The sequence below is a fragment of the Carcharodon carcharias genome, chromosome 1 (assembly GCF_017639515.1).
Source record: "Carcharodon carcharias isolate sCarCar2 chromosome 1, sCarCar2.pri, whole genome shotgun sequence".
Lineage (NCBI taxonomy): Eukaryota > Metazoa > Chordata > Chondrichthyes > Lamniformes > Lamnidae > Carcharodon > Carcharodon carcharias.
In genome coordinates, this window is record NC_054467.1 from 8,041,736 (window position 1) to 8,059,234 (window position 17,499).

A 17,499-nucleotide genomic window follows, 5' to 3' on the forward strand; every position below is an offset into this window, starting at 1 on the left:
ATCACCTCAGCACTAATTCAACTCAAAGACTGAAGAACGTAAGAAAGAGGAGCAGGAGTACACCATACAGACCACTGAGCCTGCTCCATCATTCAATACAATCATGGCTGATCTTGGGTTTCAACTCCACTTTCCTGCCCATACCCCCATCCCTTAATTCCCAAAGAGACCAAACATCTGTCTATCCCAGCCTTAAATAGATTCAATGAGGGAGCATCCACAACCCTCTGGGTTAGAGAATTCCAAAGATTCACAATCACATCTCCGTCCTAAATGATCAACCCCTTATCTTGAGACTGTGTCCCTGTGTGTTAGGTTCCCTGACCAGTGGAACCAGCAGAAACTCTTGAGCACGCAGCTGCATAACTGGACTGAATTTACATTTACCTTATCTAACACTACCCTAACTAACCCTTCCCCATGGCCTTGCACCAGTATGTCCCTCAAAGATTTTAAAGAACAAAAGAACTTGTATTTCTATAGCACCTTCCATAACCTCAGGGCATCCCAAAGTACTTTACAGCCAGTGAAACACTTTCAAAGCGTCATCGCTTTTGTAATGTAGAACAATAACGTGATGGATGTTCTTCCAGAAATTCTCCCTCTCTACATTACCTGGTCTTACATGCTCAACAAGTGCTTACCTCAAGAAAAAGTAAGAACATTTCAAGAGATGTGGTTTAACAGGAAAGTGTTTGGCTAAACTTTTTGGGAGTTGAATAAAGACATGCATCAATTTTCATCACAGTTATGGTACTTAGATGTGACACAATTTTCTTCAATGGCTGCTCTAAATCTCTCTCTCTCTCTCTCTTCAGGTACCATGTCCTAAGAAGGTGTTGGCGACCAGGGGCCTCCATGTTAATCTTGCTCTGGTGGTGTGAAATATCTTCGTTGGTGATACATTCATCCAGTTTGCGAGGCTCTTAAGAAAGATTATTCTTGGTCTACCTCGATCTCTTATACCATCAATCCTTCCCATCAGCATCAGACTTTCTAAATCATGATTTCTTATAAAGTGCCCAAGGAATTCCAACTCCCTCTTCCTGATCTTGCTCAGCAGAGTTCTTTTGGTCTCAGATTTTACTAGCAGCTCTTCATCGGTAATGTGACTTGTCCAAGATAGCTTCATTATTCACCTCAAAGAACACAAGCCTGCAGCCTCAATTCTTCTCTGCATTGCTTCACTCACTTCCTTATGTCAAAATTGGTGTGATGTAGCATTCCAGGATTCTCAGCTTTGTTTAAATCAATGCGCCAAACATGTCATTTGGATCAGCTAATTGCACTATCACCCCTGAGTTAACAAAGTTATGGGTTCAAGGCCTGCTCCAAAGACTTGAGCACATAATCAAGGCTGACACTCAGTGCAATACTGAGGGAGTGCCACACTGGTGCCGAGTTTTGGATGAGACTTGAAACTGAGACCCAATGTCCACCCGAACCCATGGTGTTATTCAAAGAAGAGCAGGAGAGTTTTCCACAGTATTCTGGCTAATATGTTGCCCTCGCTAAAAGCAGCAGTCATTAAAGCATTGCTATTTTTGGGAGCTTGCTGTGTACAAATTGGCGGCTGTGTTTCCTACATTGCAACAGTGATGACACATCAAAAGGTAATGAATTAAAAATGGACAATGCTGGAAATACTCAGCAGGTCCGGCAGTATCTGTGGAGAGGGTATCAGAGTTAACATGTCAAGTGGATGGCCTCTTGTTAAAGATACTTGATTGGCTGTGAGGTGCTTTGGGATGTCCTGAAGTCATTAAGTGTGCTATATAAATGCAAATATACCTGCAAACGGTACAACAGATATATTCCTGAATAAAGCGGGCAACTTTAAGAATAAGAAAGGCTCAGTGAGACTTACTGAGTGACGTGCTGAGGAATGTCTTTGATTTGAGTCATGAATTTTGGAAGTAAAACTAAACAAACCTCACTCTGCTCGACAACTCCAGTTCCTGCAGAATCCAACCCAGGTTTTACAGTATGCAGCAGTGGAACTCGGCGAAGGGAAATGCTGAGCACTATTGGATAGTCAACTGTGTCTAAATCAGAGCTCTCTTTCTCTCTCCCTCCTCACACACACACTCTTCCCTCTAGTGTTTACAACTCGTTCTTCCACAGCCTGGAGTACAAGAGGCGCAGAGTTAACAGTACTGAAGGATGCTCTGATCCCAAGAAAACGGTCTCCGCAGGAGAGTTTGGTCCCCATCAGGTCAGGGACTGGTCCTCCAACCTGGATTTTCTTGAAAAGATATTTCCCCCACAACACAACCTCTTCTGCTGCAATCTGCAAAAACAAAAAAAAAAGTATTAAAGCCCAGCGGTGAAACTTTTTAACATTTTTTTTCTCCTTCAATTATTGCTTTGACAAGATTGCATTTGGCAAGGGAAAGACACAAGGAGAGGTTAAAGGGCGGTGGCATTCACCTTTCTGATCTGCGTCTGGACCTGGAGGAAGTGTGAGCTGAGCAGTGGTTTTTAATTATTTCTATTTCTCTCTCTCTCTCTCTCTCGATCTGGTTCGGCGCCGGGTTACAGGAGAAGAAACCCCCCCCCCCCCCCCCCCCACCACCCCTTTTCAAGTTCAAAAGGATCTCGACGTCAGTTTGCTGTTTTGGGGTGAAAATTTCCCCAACAGCCCCCCCCCCCCCACCCCTTCCCCTTTCCCTTTCCCTAAACCACCCCCACAACCAGCTTTTCACTGCTGGCCATGGGGAGAAGTCAGTGTGGAGCAAGAGTGCAGAACTTGTTCCGTGTGTTGCTGTTATCTACCCTGTCGGTCATCGCCGAGCTACACGCTTCTCAAGGTAAGAAAACAGAGGGGAGGGAGATAAGGGGGGTGGGGGGGGGGGGGTAGAACTGAAGGAGGGCAGAAGGAGAGAAGGACAAGGAGAAGATAGACAAGGGGGGAGAGAGGGGATGGAGAGAGGAAGAGGAGACACGGGGGGGGGGTGGGCGGTGGTGGGTAGGTGGAAGGAGAGGGGCAGGAAGAGAGGGAGACTAGAGCAAGGGAGGAACCGGGAGAGGGTGGAGGGTGGGGGGTGGGGGGGGGGGGAGGGAGTGAGTGGGGAAGGAGGAGAGGGAGGGAGTGGGGGGAAGGAGGAGAGGGAGGGAGTGGGGAGAAGGAGGAGAGGGAGGGAGTGGGGGGAAGGAGGAGAGGGAGGAGTGGGGGGAAGGAGGAGAGGGAGGGAGTGGGGGGAAGGAGGAGAGGGAGGGAGTGGGGAGAAGGAGGAGAGGGAGGGAGTGGGGAGGGAGTGGGGAAGGAGGAGAGGGAGGGAGTGGGAGAAATGGGGAAGAGGGAGAGAGTAGGGAGCAGAGAGGAGGGAAAGGGTGAGAGCTGGGTAGAAGGAGGGAGAGAGTGCGGGAGAGGAGGGAGGGGAGGGAGGGGAGAGAGGGAGAGAGGGAGAGGAGGGAGGGGAGAGAGGGAGAGAGTGCCGGAGAGGAGGGAGGGGAGAGAGGGAGAGAGTGCCGGAGAGGAGGGAGGGGGGGAGAGGGAGAGAGTGCGGGAGAGAGGGAGAGAGGGAGGGGAGAGAGGGAGGGGAGAGAGGGAGAAGAGTAGAGGGAGAGAGGGAGGGGAGAGAGGGAGAGGAGTAGAGGGAGAGAGGGAGAGGAGTAGAGGGAGAGAGGGAGAGGAGTAGAGGGAGAGAGGGAGGGGAGAGAGGGAGAGGAGTAGAGGGAGAGAGGGAGAGGAGTAGAGGGAGAGAGGGAGAGGAGTAGAGGGAGAGGAGTAGAGGGAGAGAGGGAGGGGAGAGAGGGAGAGGAGAGAGGGAGAGAGGGAGAGAGGGAGAGGAGTAGAGGGAGAGAGGGAGGGGAGAGAGGGAGAGAGGGAGAGGAGTAGAGGGAGAGAGGGAGGGGAGAGAGGGAGAGAGGGAGGGGAGAGAGGGAGAGGAGTAGAGGGAGAGAGGGAGAGGAGTAGAGGGAGAGAGGGAGGGGAGAGAGGGAGAGGAGTAGAGGGAGAGAGGGAGGGGAGAGAGGGAGAGGAGTAGAGGGAGAGAGGGAGGGGAGAGAGGGAGAGGAGTAGAGGGAGAGAGGGAGAGAGGGAGAGGAGTAGAGGGAGAGAGGGAGGGGAGAGAGGGAGAGGAGTAGAGGGAGAGAGGGAGAGGAGAGAGGGAGAGGAGAGAGGGAGAGGAGTAGAGGGTGCTCCCAAACCATCCGTGGGATTAGGCAAGGGACGACTCGGGGAGTTAGAGCCGAGACCCTTTCAGTTAGTTTGATGCAATAGTTACGGGTCGCTGCAGATTAGTGAGGAAGGGTTGCTAATAAATTAGGGGATTAGACGGGATGATCCACAACTCAGTAATATTACTATGGTACTCAGTAATATTATTATCCATGTTTTTTTTAAAACTGTTTAATTGAAATAAATGTGTAATCTGGATCCAGTAGGACAGATTGGTTTTGATTTGAAAGAAGCGTTGTGTGTGAATTGTTGATGTGGACAGAAAATCTCCTTTTAGTGCACTTGTGGCGATGGTACGATGATGATTTGTAGCAAAAGATTCCTGGGTCCGCCTTGCCCCTGTCTTGTGTTAAAAACTCTCTGTCTAAGGAGCAGAGCAGCTCCGTGCCCCTCACTTTGGAGAGGTTGTCAGGGTTAGGTGTTCGTGATCGCTGAGAGTTAGATACTGGACGGAGGAACCTCATCATGATCTTGATTCCTTGGATCGGGAGGGGGTGGGGTGGGATTTCTATCCCTCAACTTTGTTTTAAATGCATATTTTGTTACCCCTTTATAGATATCAACTTCCCACCTCCAGCCGCTTAAAAAGACCTCTTTTTCCACTGATTCACACACACTGCACCAGGGGCGGGCTCGTGATCTGCAAGGCTTGAAACACAAAAACAATTATCTTTACCCGGTTACTTCCCGGTCACAAATGAATCGTTCACTGAAATTGTCGCATTTGTGGGGTTATTGTTTTTTTTTTCTGCTCTGAGTGGTATCTCTCTGTGCAATAAACCTCGCAACCACTGAGAGAGAGCTCTGGATGGGTCCCAACAGACTTAAGAGAGCGTACACATGACACAGCGGTTACCTGATTTTTTTTTTAAATCGTACAGATAGACTGAGCAAGTATTAAAGAGATACTGCACACTGTGTGATGTCAATGGATTAGATGCATTTGTGCTGAATCTTTGGGCACAAGATGTGTGGACCTCCTCCCAGTGCTTTGCGGGCAAAAGGGAAACTGTTCTTGTCTCAAGTACCAGTTTCAAAAATGGAGCAAAGCTTGGGAGATGAATTGCGGCAAACAAGTCTGGATGGAGTCAGGGATATAACTACAGCAAAATCCTACCGGGTTTTATTGAGTGTCTCTTTTTCCAATGCATGAAATAACATTAAATGCAAGGTACAGCCATAAAAGAGGCTTCATTCATAAAGAGATGTACGTGTGGTGCACTGGGGGAGGAGATGAGATTCCAGGCTTGTCCGAGCGGCTGAAGCAGACTCGCTTCGCTTGTGACGCCGCTGACAGTACACTAAATGGTAGCGGTTGTCAGTTTTGCCAGCGAATCGCGGTTGCTGGGAGCAGGAGGAGGAGGAGGGGGTTTGTCTGCAGTAACGAGGGAATCTTAATCGCTTTTTTTTTTAAGAAAAGAGAGAGAGAGAGAGAGCCAGGGAGCAGCTGGAGGGACTGGACGAAGAGTGAGAGCCACTTAGCACGTTGTGAAGTGCCTCTCACACAGAGACAGCCAGCCCTCTGTCCTGGAAGAAGGGGATGGTGTGGGGTGTGAGTGCAAAGCCACATTAAAGTGGCCTCCCAGGCCACAGACCACATGCAGGCTCAACTCAAGAAATGTTTTCACCCCCTCCCTCCTCTCTCTCTCCCCCCCCCCCCTTAAAAACTCCCGACTTTTATGAATTTAGCTTGTATGCATTGCGTTGTTCATAACGTAATTTTTGTATTGAACCAGCGACCCAAGATTTTTCCAGGAGATCTCCTTAACTTGTGAATCATTGAGAGTGTCTGTCTGCAGCCTCACTTCGAGTGTAATCCTGTGTTTAAAAGATTTGCATGTCTTTTTTCTGCCCTTTCCCTCTGATTATTTCGTACGAGCTTATTTGAAAAGTTGGAAACCAGCGGATAGATAAAGTGCTTTGGAGAGATGTGAATCTACAAGCTTTCACCAGAAACTTTTACTGAATTCTCCTTCAATCCAAATGCTCCAAGTGACTATAATTAATAGTTTAATGAAATGTGACATTGCCCCTTTAAATAAAATAATAAGATAATTTTATTATCTTTTGTATTACCCCAGTGTTTTAAACTTTAATATTCACTGTAAACTGTCTGAAGCATGTTATGATAATGATGTTGGGCTCTTAGTTTCAATGCTAGAGATTCTAGGATTCTTTTCTCAAGAAAAAAATGAAGACTGAGTAGGTGACTGAATAAGAATCTTTAAAAGTGTGAAGGGCTCAATAGGGTAGATATAGACAAAATGTTTGCAGCTGTGGGGAAGTCCAAATCTATAAATGTCTTTACCCAGAGAGTGCACAAGGAGTAGTTGAGCTGAATAGTATAGATGAGTTTTTCCTTATCTGTTCATGGGATATGGGCATCACTGGCTGGGCCAGCATTTATTGCCCTTGTTCAGAGAACATTTAAGTGTCACATATAGGCCAGACCAGGTAAGGGCAGCAGATTTCCTTCCCTGAAGGATATTAGTGAACTAGATGGTTTTTTTTTTAACAAACAATTGACAATGGTTTCATGATTGTCATCATACTTTTAATTCTAGATTTTTATTGAATTTAAATTTCACGCTCTGCCATAATGGGATTTGACCCTGGGTCTCTAGAATATTAATCCAGTGACAATACCACTATGCCACCACTTCCCCTAGAAACACATGAGGGAGAAAAGAACAGAAGGTTCTGCTGATAGAGATGAAGAAGGGGAACAGGTGACTCATGTGGAACATAACAGTTGGGCCAAATGGCCTGTTTGTGTACTAGAAATTCTGTGAGATATATAAGATGTGCAGTACTTTCCCAATACAGGTACACAAGTTTCTGTTCATTATTTTGTGTAGGAACTTTAGCATTTAAGGCAGGTTATTTGATCATAAGCAAAATCTTAAATACAAGGCAGCACAGTGTGATAGAGAAGTTATTTTGTGTGTGTGTGTGTGTGTGTTTGGTATGTGGTTTGTGTATGTGCGGTATGTATGGTGTATGTGTATAATATGTGGGTGAGCTTGCATGTGCATGAGTGTGTTTACTTGGGTGGGTATGGATGTAAATGAATGCATGTATGTGGTTGTGATTGTGTATGGGTTTGGGTATTTGAGGGTGTATGTAAGTGCATATGTGTGTGTGTGTATTTTGTATATGTGTTTTGTGTGTGAGTGAGTTTGTGTGATGTGAGTATGTGTGTGAGTTGGTTTGTGTGGGTGTGTATGATGTTTGTCTGTGTAAGTTGATTTGTATGTTTGTGGGTGTGTGCGAGTTGGTTTTTCTGCGTGTGTGTGTGTTGGTTTTTGTGCGTGTGTGTGTGTTGGTTTTTGTGCGTGTGTGTGTGTTGGTTTTTGTGTGTGTGTGTGAGAAAGTTGGTTTGTGTGTGTGAGTTGGTTTGTGTGTGTGTGTGTGTGTGTGAGTTGGTTTGTGTATGGGTGGGTGTGTGTGTGTGTGTGAGTTGGTTTGTGTATGGGTGGGTGGGTGTGTGTGTGTGTGTGTGTGTGAGTTGGTTTGTGTATGGGTGGGTGGGTGGGTGTGTGTGTGTGTGTGAGTTGGTTTGTGTATGGGTGGGTGTGTGTGTGTGTGAGTTGGTTTGTGTGTGTGTGTGCGTGTGAGTTGGTTTGTGTATGGGTGGGTGGGTGTGTGTGTGTGTGTGTGTGAGTTGGTTTGTGTATGGGTGGGTGGATGTGTGTGTGTGTGTGTGAGTTGGTTTGTGTATGGGTGGGTGGGTGGGTGTGTGTGTGTGTGTGAGTTGGTTTGTGTATGCGTGGGTGTGTGTGTGTGTGAGTTGGTTTGTGTATGGGTGGGTGGGTGTGTGTGTGTGTGAGTTGGTTTGTGTATGGGTGGGTGGGTGTGTGTGTGTGTGTGTGTGTGTGAGTTGGTTTGTGTACGGGTGGGTGGGTGTGCGTGTGTGTGAGTTGGTTTGTGTGTGTATGGATGGGTGGGTGTGTATCCACTGGGTTTCATTCTGAGGGTGGGAAATAGAAAATATTTGCCCTGCCCTGAATTTGCTGACAAATAATGTCACTAAGGATGCTATGTGGTAACTCTAGACAATGGAGGGAAGGTTCATTGGATTAAGTTTGAGGTTTCACAGCACATACTAGTATTTCAATTCCCTGAGCTTCTCCTAATGTAATCAAGTAGTGATCTGATCATTTTACAGAGGACTTATGGCAAAAAAAAACTCATGGAGAAGGATGAAATGATGTCATTCATTTGGAAATATGTAAAAAAATATATATATTTACACATAACAGACATTAAAGGTGCAAAAAAATCTTTGCCTTGACTGGCTGTCAGAAGCCATCGAGTTCTCCTGTCCTGTATATCTGGCAGGAGCATTATGAATGTTGATTCTTTGGAGTGTCTTTTGCCATTATACTTCCCGTTTTTTCAAAAGGTTAGTGGAATGTAATGTTAGCTTTTTCTCTACATAGTAGTTCTAGCCCCAGGGCAGTAATGAACTCTTCGTATAATCACGCAGCACAGAAGGAGATGATTTGGCCCATCATACCTCGACTAGCCCTTTGAAAGATCTGTTCCATTTAGTGCACTCACTAGCTCTTTCTCCATAGCCCTGCAAATTTCTCCTTTTCAAGTATATTTCAATTGTACCCATTAAGTAGGGTTATTTTTGGTCACTTCTGTCATTGTTTTGGCGCCTAAAGCTGATGTTGTGCCATGAAAATGCCTTGCTTTTGTTTTAAAATAAATACATGCTGTTTGGTTCTTGGTGAAGAATCTCCTACACCTGTAGCACTGACTTGAGCAAGGGTCAGGGTAAATCTGCATCGATCTTTTACCAGTCTGCGCATGCTGACTAAGAAAGGCCTGTGAGTTTTAATTCCATGTTTTACAGCTGCGTTATGTCTCTTTATATCTTTTTTCAGATTTAACAGCTGTTTGACTGATTGCTAAGTTGATTCAGTGAATTTTAAAATCATTTTCTCTTTTCATCAGTTAATACCGAGGATCACAAATTTCTAAACATTGATAATATCCTCATAAAGGGGACTGTCACTTTAATTCTGACCACTGAGATTCTTAGGTCTCCAGGGACTTAATCAGGCTAATGATAGTGTCATGGTCGACAAGGGTGCGGGGGAATCATCAGTGATTGATGAATCAGAACCCTATTGATTATTAAACTCTTAATCAAATAATCATTGTCAGGATCCTAGTTTTACAGAAATGCTGTTAATCCAATCAACGCACTGACAGTAAGTACTGTGGTTAATGGCCTGTGATAATTCAGATCCATTGGCTAGACCTGGTGAGCAAGAAGCTAAGCAATGGGTCATACTAAATCATTTGTTTAAGATGTAGTGGCCCCCTTCCTTTTGAAAGCTGGCATGTCTATTGTTTTCTCCCCTTTACGTCGTTGTTAAATATTCTGGAGCCCACTTGAAAATGCAGATTTCCCAGCTCACAGCCAAGTGATAGCAATCATGTCCAAAAAGAGTGAAAGTTAATTAAAAATAATTAAAAAATAGAATGCCAGCAGCCCCTCATGTCTAGCCATGATTTCATACCACTGCATTCTAGTGGACTGTATTATCTTGCTCATTGTTTGAAGTCCATTAGCCGAGCCCTGTTTAGATAGCAAGTCATGATCTTTCAGTTAAGTGCATTTAAAACAAACCTTTGTTGTATCTGGGCTGACCAAATGCTTAGCTGATCTGTTTAAGATCACAAGGAGAGACCAGGCTTCATGGCCCTTCTTAACTCAGCTGAAAGCTGTGCAGTTTTGAGCAAGGAAACCCGGGAGGGTTTTGGCGCCAGGGGTGGGGGAAGGGCTGGGAATTAATCTGATTGTTTCTCTAGCACCTGAAACAGGTGGGTGCATTTACTGTAGCATCCTGAGCTTTATCACAGTCAGATCCTACAAAACAACGCAGGGCAGAGGGCCCTGGTAAATGGTCAATTACACATTACCCCTGAGCATTGCACATCCATAATTGTCACTTTATTTCTCTTTAAGACTGAGACTGCATTTTGTTTCTCTAGTTTCCCCCCCCCCCCCCATCCCTGTTCTTCCTTGTCACCCAATGACACTTGCATCAGCAGCTGAGGTGGAGCACAAGGGCAATGCTACTCTAACTCGCCCATCAAGGAAACTAATAGGATTGAGTGCAATGCTGGTTGTTCACCCTGCCTGCATATCACTCCATATCCATTAAAGTCACTGCAGAATAATAGTTAGGTGGGTGGGTGGAGGGTATGGGGGCGGTGGTGTAAAACTAACATTCAGCCTCATCCCATGGGTCTCTTGCCGGGAGGATTTGTTTAAAATTATCACCTGCACCCTTCCGGCCCCCAGTATCTGCTTCTCATCATCCCTGGGTAACTCTGAAACCAGCCCTTGGGAGGTGCACAAAGAGAGTGCAGGAATCGCCATCCTTTCTCTTGCATTCGTAGGATGGTCATCGTTGGCAAGGCCAGCATTTACTGCCCATCCCTAATTTGCAATTGTCTTTGAGAAGGTGGGAGTGAGCCACCTCTTTAAAAGCGACTGAGTGGCTTGTTAGGCCACTTCAGAGTCAACCACATTGCTGTGGACCTGGAGTCACATGTAGGCCAGACTGGGTAAGGATGGCAGATTTCCTGGATATTAGTGAACCAGATGGGTTTTTAGTGACAATTCAGTAGTTACATTGGCACCACCACTGGTAGAAGGTTCTTCATTCCAGATTTATTTCACTAACGGGATATAAATTCTCCAGCTGCCAAAGTGGGATTTGAACTCAGATCTCTAGACCATTGGTCCAGGCCTTGGGATTACTTGTCCAGTAACATAATCACTCTGCTATCATATCCTCATACCTGCTTTGTACGGTGAATCCCCTCTCTATTGTCTGGCAAGTCCTAATGCCATGATCACTGAAATTGAAATCTCCCAACACTTTATGCCAGCTCTGGTATTAATATCTTTCCATTGCTCAACCAGTTTTGCTAAACTTTACTTGAAAACAAGGTTGCTGAATCTCCAGGATTGTCCTGGAGTCTTTAGGAATCAAATCTACTGGACTCCTATGCAAGCAGGGAGATAAATTATGAGAGCATTACAAATTTCTGGGTCCTTATTTCATTTTCTTAATTCACTGTAATCTACTACCATAGTTCAAAAATTACTTGAGATGCAGAGGGGAGAGAGGGAGAGAGGCTCTTTGATTGGGCTGGGCCATTGGTAGTGGGAAGTCACGTGACAAAACCCCCAGGAATATGTCCGACCAGAGTTGGCAACTCTGTATGAAAAAATTGAGAATCGTACATCCTGTTTTAAAACTTATAAGAGCCCCCATCATTGCAAAGCAGCAGCATCATTAACATCCCTCCGAGCACAAGGCTGCTAGTGTGGTTAACCTCTACAATGACTAAATACGTGATTAAATTTCAGTGTAACAAGGCACAGGTGAACTACTGTTTGGCACCGAAGGAGGCCATTCGGCCCATCGTGTTTTGGATGAATTTGACTTGTTGCCTGATCTGGAGATTTGCTTCTAGCCTGCATGCCAGCACTGATGATAATAGTGTGGCTGATTCCTAAAATTATGAAAATTTACATATTTGGAGGGGGGCGGCGGGGTGGGGAGGTGCTGAGGTGCAGTGATCATTTTGGGAAGTAGTGACTAAAGATAGGCAATGGGCTTTTCCTATTGCCACTTGTCTGTCAAAAACTTCAGTCCCTTTTAATAGATTGTGATGTACTGGTGTCTCGTGATGCCATGGCCTCTTGGTTAATCCTTAGTTGCTCGCGCCCTTTCTCAAAAGAAGTTAGATTGAGGAATTTGCAGCTCCTTCAAATGGGGAATTTATAAAGGGGATTTGCAGTATCTGTCATGAAAAGAAGAAATGGACTGCAGCGTCGGGTTGTGATCTTATTTTTAATTCACTCAACAAAGAACTGTTCTTGGAGAAAGATGGGGGCGGTTCATATTTGTATGAATCCACAACTACGTGAATCTCCTCTATCTCAATCTCAATGTCTATTGCTATCTATAAATTCCTCCATGAATTTCTATAGCTGTCTTTCCTCATAGATAAATAAAAAATTGACATCAGGTTTTTTTTTTCTTGCTGCAAGCTTTTGGGGATGTTGTGAGATTAAGGAAAATAATTTTCTTTGTCTCTTTGTGAAAAAGATGATGAACTATAGAGGACTCGCTCCTTGAGAAATAGAATCAGTTCAGTTTAACTCCCTGCCACCCATTATCAACCTAAGTTTGACACTGAGAAATAAAACATTCAAATCAAATAAATGGAAACAAAAACCATATCTGCTATTATGCGAGCTGTCAGTAAAAATAAATTGAATGATGTTGAAGTTAAAAACAATGGACAGGTATTTTACAGCAGATTTGTAAAAATGACTTGGGAAGTTTAAAAATGAATATATGAGTGTCAGATGGCTCTGTCAATTGAGTGTTAGATTTGTATCCATCAGAATTCACCGAGCTTTCTAAGGTGGACACAATGGAATGTTTTATCTTGGGATGGAGAGAGAAATCAGGAGACAGTGCACAGTGTTTGTCGTATTCTCATGGTATTTGGCTTCAGGCACTCCTAGCTATTTGATAATGGCAACAAGGATCAGCAGTGTGTCCCATGGAGATTTGTGTCTAATGGAGACCCCCGTGGTTGGGGAGGCTGGAGAGGCCCTGTAATTGTTCTCCTTAGAGCAGAGAAGGTTAAGGGGAGATTTGATAGAGGCGTTCAAAACCACGAAGGGGTGGTTGATCACGTAAATAAGGAGGAACTGTTTCCAGGAGGGTCAATAGCCAGAGGAAAAGGATTTAAGATAATTGACAGAAGAACACGAGGAAGAGATGAGGAGAGTGTTTTTTTTACAAAGCGAGTTGTAATCTGGAATGTGCTGCCTGAAAAGACTGGCAGCAGATTTAACACTTTCACAAGGGAATCGGATGCATACTTGAAAAGAGGGAGAGAAAGAGAAGCAAGCTAACCGGGAAAGAGCAGAAGAGAGTGGGTCTAAATAGATATCTCTTTCAAAGAGCCAGCACATGCACGCTTATTCTCCTTCTATGACGTCAGATTTGACAAATCTATGGGTTCCGGTGGCTCATACATTGAAAGAAAACTTGGCCGGCATCCTGCAGATTCAAACAATAATTGTTTCATTGCCATGGATTCTAAATAATTTTCTGTTTCCGTTGCTTTTGCACATTTTATCTCATGCTATTTAGAAACAAACTGCAATCCACACAATTGGAACAAACTAGCCTGAAGCTGACGGTACATCCTGCTGATTAAAGCCTTAAATTATATTTCACATTGAATATTCTTTAACCAAACAAGCACCTGTTGTGCTGTGTTTTATCTTGCTGCTGTCACTTTAATGGTAAGCAAGCATTTCAAATGTTAACTCACTCCCACCCAACTCTGCCAAAGAATTTAAAGGAAAATCAGAAGTCTTCCTTTCTTATCTTCACCTGATGCAGTAATAAACCTGCGGGATCACTGCCCTTACAGTCAAATGGCAAAACCCTTCTTTCAAAAAGTGCTTACCTTAAAGGGGTGTCCAACAAAAGATTCACTGGTTTGATTCCTGGGATGAGAGTATTGTCCTATGAAGAGAGATGGAGCAGAGTCAACCTTACGTGCTCTGGAATTTAAAAGAATGAAAGGTGAGCTCATTGAAATATATACAATATATAAAGGGCTTGATGGGTAGATGCTGAGAGGCTGTTTCCTGGCAGTAGAGTCCAAAATTAGAGGTCATAGTCTCAGAGTAAGGAGTCAACTACTTAGGACTGAGATGAGGAGAAATTTCTTCCCTCCGGCGTTTGTGAATCTTTGGAATTCTCTACCCCCACCGAGAGCTGTAGATGCTCAGTCGATGAATATACTCAAGACGGAGATTTTTTGGCACGAAGGGACTGAAGGGATATGAGGTTTGGAGGTAGATCAGCCATGATCCTTTCACTGGTGGATCAGGCTTATGGGGCCATATGGTCCACTCCTATTCCTTAAGTTTCTTGTATTCTTAAGAAAGGAAAATAGTAATCCAACATTTGTGAGAGGCTTAAAATTTTAAACAAAATAAATTATATAAGCCTTGATGTTGGCCTACTTTTGCTTCTTTCAATTAATCAAAGGATGAATATTGCTGAAAAAAAGAGATTTTTTCATCAAAGCTTCTCGTCTTGCGCTCAACAGGACAATATTTCCGATATGTGGATGATATGTCTGCCATATCTAAATGCACAGCTGCATGTAATAATTTCCATACATGTCATAATGGGCTCCATCCTGCGCCCAAATTCACCTTTGAAATGGGGCAGTCAAGTGAACTCCCCTTCCTTGACAAACTAGTTGAGAAATCTGCCAGGGTATTCTCCACCACAGTCTACTGCAAGCCTACCTTCACTGGTCAATCCACGGGCTTGGGACTCTTACAGTTCCAGGCGCTATAAGATTGGCCTTATCAGCAACCTCACAAATAGGGCCCAAGCCTTTTACTCACTGTGCAAGCTTGATGCTGAAGTAGGGGACATCAAAGACATCCTGCGGGATAGTGGTTACCCTGGTCAGATCATTTCATGCTGTATATCGCACAAGTTCATGAAAGGGCCCAAGGCCATCACTTTCAACCCTGAAAAGTGCCCAGTCTACCTCCGATTGCCCTGGAAGGGCAAGATATCTCACCAGTTTGAGCAACAGGTGAAGCTAGCTGTTTCACGCTGCTACTATGCAGTCACAACACGGGTGATATTCACCACTAACAGGATGCTACCATCAAGCCAAGAAGACATTCTGCCTATCACACAAATGAGTAATGTGGTATATGAATTTCAGTGCCAGTGTGATGCTAGGTGTGCAGACCATACATCCCAAAGACTGATGGATCGTAACAAAAACTGCAGGTCCCAGCCACTGTCCACAACGGGAAAGGTACAGACCCAAATAGCCTGTTCTTGCAAAACTCAAAACACAGTGTCCAACATTAGATGTGATTCTGATATTGGGCAACATTTTCTAAATAATCCACAGTGTGCTAAGAATTATGCTGATTTAGGATTGTCAGTTGGGCTTGCAGTGTGGCACACTTGCATGTACAGAAAGCTGCATATATTAATACTCAGGGCACCGTTCTTAGCAGACGGAAAGAACATGCACACATATTGCGCCTCTTTTAGCTGGACAAAATAAGTGACAGCCATTCGCTGGTTCATTCCTCAGGGCAATGTCTTGACCAATCAGAGTCAAGCTGCTTGGTTTAAATTTCAAGCAATGCTTGGCAGTTAATTGTCAGTCACCATCAACTGGTACATTCTACATGGCAAAGCCTTTACCAATCGGAGTCCACTTGCCAATCAATCAGCATTCTCTTCTCATACAGTATATTTATGTTGTTTCCCCTAATATTGGTATTTTCTAGCGAATTATTCTGATGAGTGCAAGGTGAAAAAGGTTCAACAAAAGAAGTCTTTTTTCTACAATAATTAAGTTCTGTACTACCAAATGACAAAGTGAACCTTAATGTTGGGATCAAGACCTCCAGCTTTTACAGGTTAGCTTCATCTCCAGGTCTAAACCCAGCCATGGTTTCTCCCCTCCCTGTTTCTGTGATCTCCTCCAGTCCTTACAATCCACCAAGATCTCTACACTCTTCCAATCCTGGCTTTTTGCGCATTGCCAGCCTTAATCACTTCATCATTGATGGCCAAGCCTTCAGCTATCTAGGCCCTGGGCTGTGGAATTCTCTCCCAAAACCTCTTTGCCTTTCTACCTCTCTCTCTCCTACATTCTGGGGAGCACAAGGGTGCCTCCAAAAGAAAGAGTGGGCAGTTTATTATGTCCGATTTGCTCTGGAAGATCAAATGATACAGCTCATTCTGCACACTGTGTCATTTGAGATGTTTCACACAGTATCAGATTTGAGCTTAGGACTCGGGATACTAAGGTGCAGGACTCCTTCTCATTCAAAATCAGAACCACGGAATAATCTTTCCTTTTTTGGCTTTCATTAAACCTGCCGTACATTTGTGACAGCTGAGCAAGACAACCCGAGCAGAAAAATAGGAGCCAAACAATGAGTGTTATCAAATTTAAACTGGTGCTTGATCAGCAATGGAATCTTACAGCCCTAAATGGGGCCAATTGATCCATTGTGCCTGTGCCAGCTGTTTGAAAGAGTAGTCCAATTAGTTCCACACCCCTGTTCTTTCCCACTAGCCCTGTAAAATTCTGCCCCTTCAAATATTTATCAAATTCCCTTTGGGAAGATATTGTTGAACCTGCTTCCACCACACTTTCAGGCAGTGCATTCCAGATCACAACACTTACTGTGTTTTAAAACAAAACCTCTTCGTCTCACCTCTGGTTCTATTCCCAATTACCTATGGCTTTTTTTTTGAAAAAAATGCCCAGATTCCATCTGTTCAATGTTGAGATTCTAGGGTTTGTAGAGAGGGAGAAAGAGAGGCTCAGGGAGAGTCGGAAAAGTACTTTAAGTGAAAAGGTTGCATTTCCGAGTGTTGACTGTGAGTGAAAGTTCATCAGTGATGATGCTACAGGGACATCAACAGATCTCTCCTTCACTCCATCACCATATGAGAGAAGCTATAGGCTAGAGGCGGTACTTTATCATGCAGGCTCCTCAAACGATTGGGCTGCCCCTGGTTGTATTTTAACCAAATTCTTAGCCTTTTATATATCAACATGTTCATTTAAGGGGAAGCGACAATGCCAACGACTTGCATTTATATCGTGCCTTTAATGGAGTAAAATGTCCCAAGGCGCTTCATAGGGGGCTTTATCAAAAAGAATTTGACACTGAGCCACATGAGGGGATACTAGGTCAGGTGATCAAAAGCTTGGTCAAAGAGATAAGTTTTAAAGAGCGTCTTAAAAGAGGAAAGAGAAGTTTACACAGCAGATTCCAGAGCTTAGGGCACAGGCAGCTGAAGGCACAACTAGCAAAGATGGAGTTGGGATGCGCAAGAGGCCAGAATTGGAGGAGCGCAGAGACCTCAGAGGCTGGAGGAGATTACAGAGATTTTTATTCATTCATGGGTTGTGGGCATCGCTGGCTGGGCCAGCATTTATTGCCCATCCCTAATTGCCCTTGAGAAGGTGGTGGTGAGTTGCCTTCTTGAACCGCTGCAGTCTATATGGAGGAGGAGCAAGAACATGGAGACATTTGAAAATGAGGGTGCAACTTTTAACCTTGAGCTGGTGCTTGACTGGGAGCCAGCATTGGTGAGTGAGAATAGAAATGATGAGTAAACAGGATTTGGTGTGATTTAGGACAAGGTCAGCAGAGTTCTGGATGACCTCAAATTTAAGGA

The 17,499-nt window shown here is 44.4% G+C and overlaps 1 protein-coding gene across 1 annotated transcript in view; it reads left to right on the forward strand.

The window, feature by feature from the left end:
* Nucleotides 1-2,713: 2,713 nt before the first annotated feature.
* LOC121285476 (netrin receptor UNC5C-like) overlaps nucleotides 2,714-17,499 on the forward strand; it is a 373,583-nt gene continuing 358,797 nt past the window's right edge. The window contains exon 1 of the mRNA XM_041201934.1: nucleotides 2,714-2,810. Within this exon, the coding sequence (XP_041057868.1) occupies nucleotides 2,714-2,810 (97 nt within the window). The remainder of the gene's footprint in view (nucleotides 2,811-17,499) is intronic.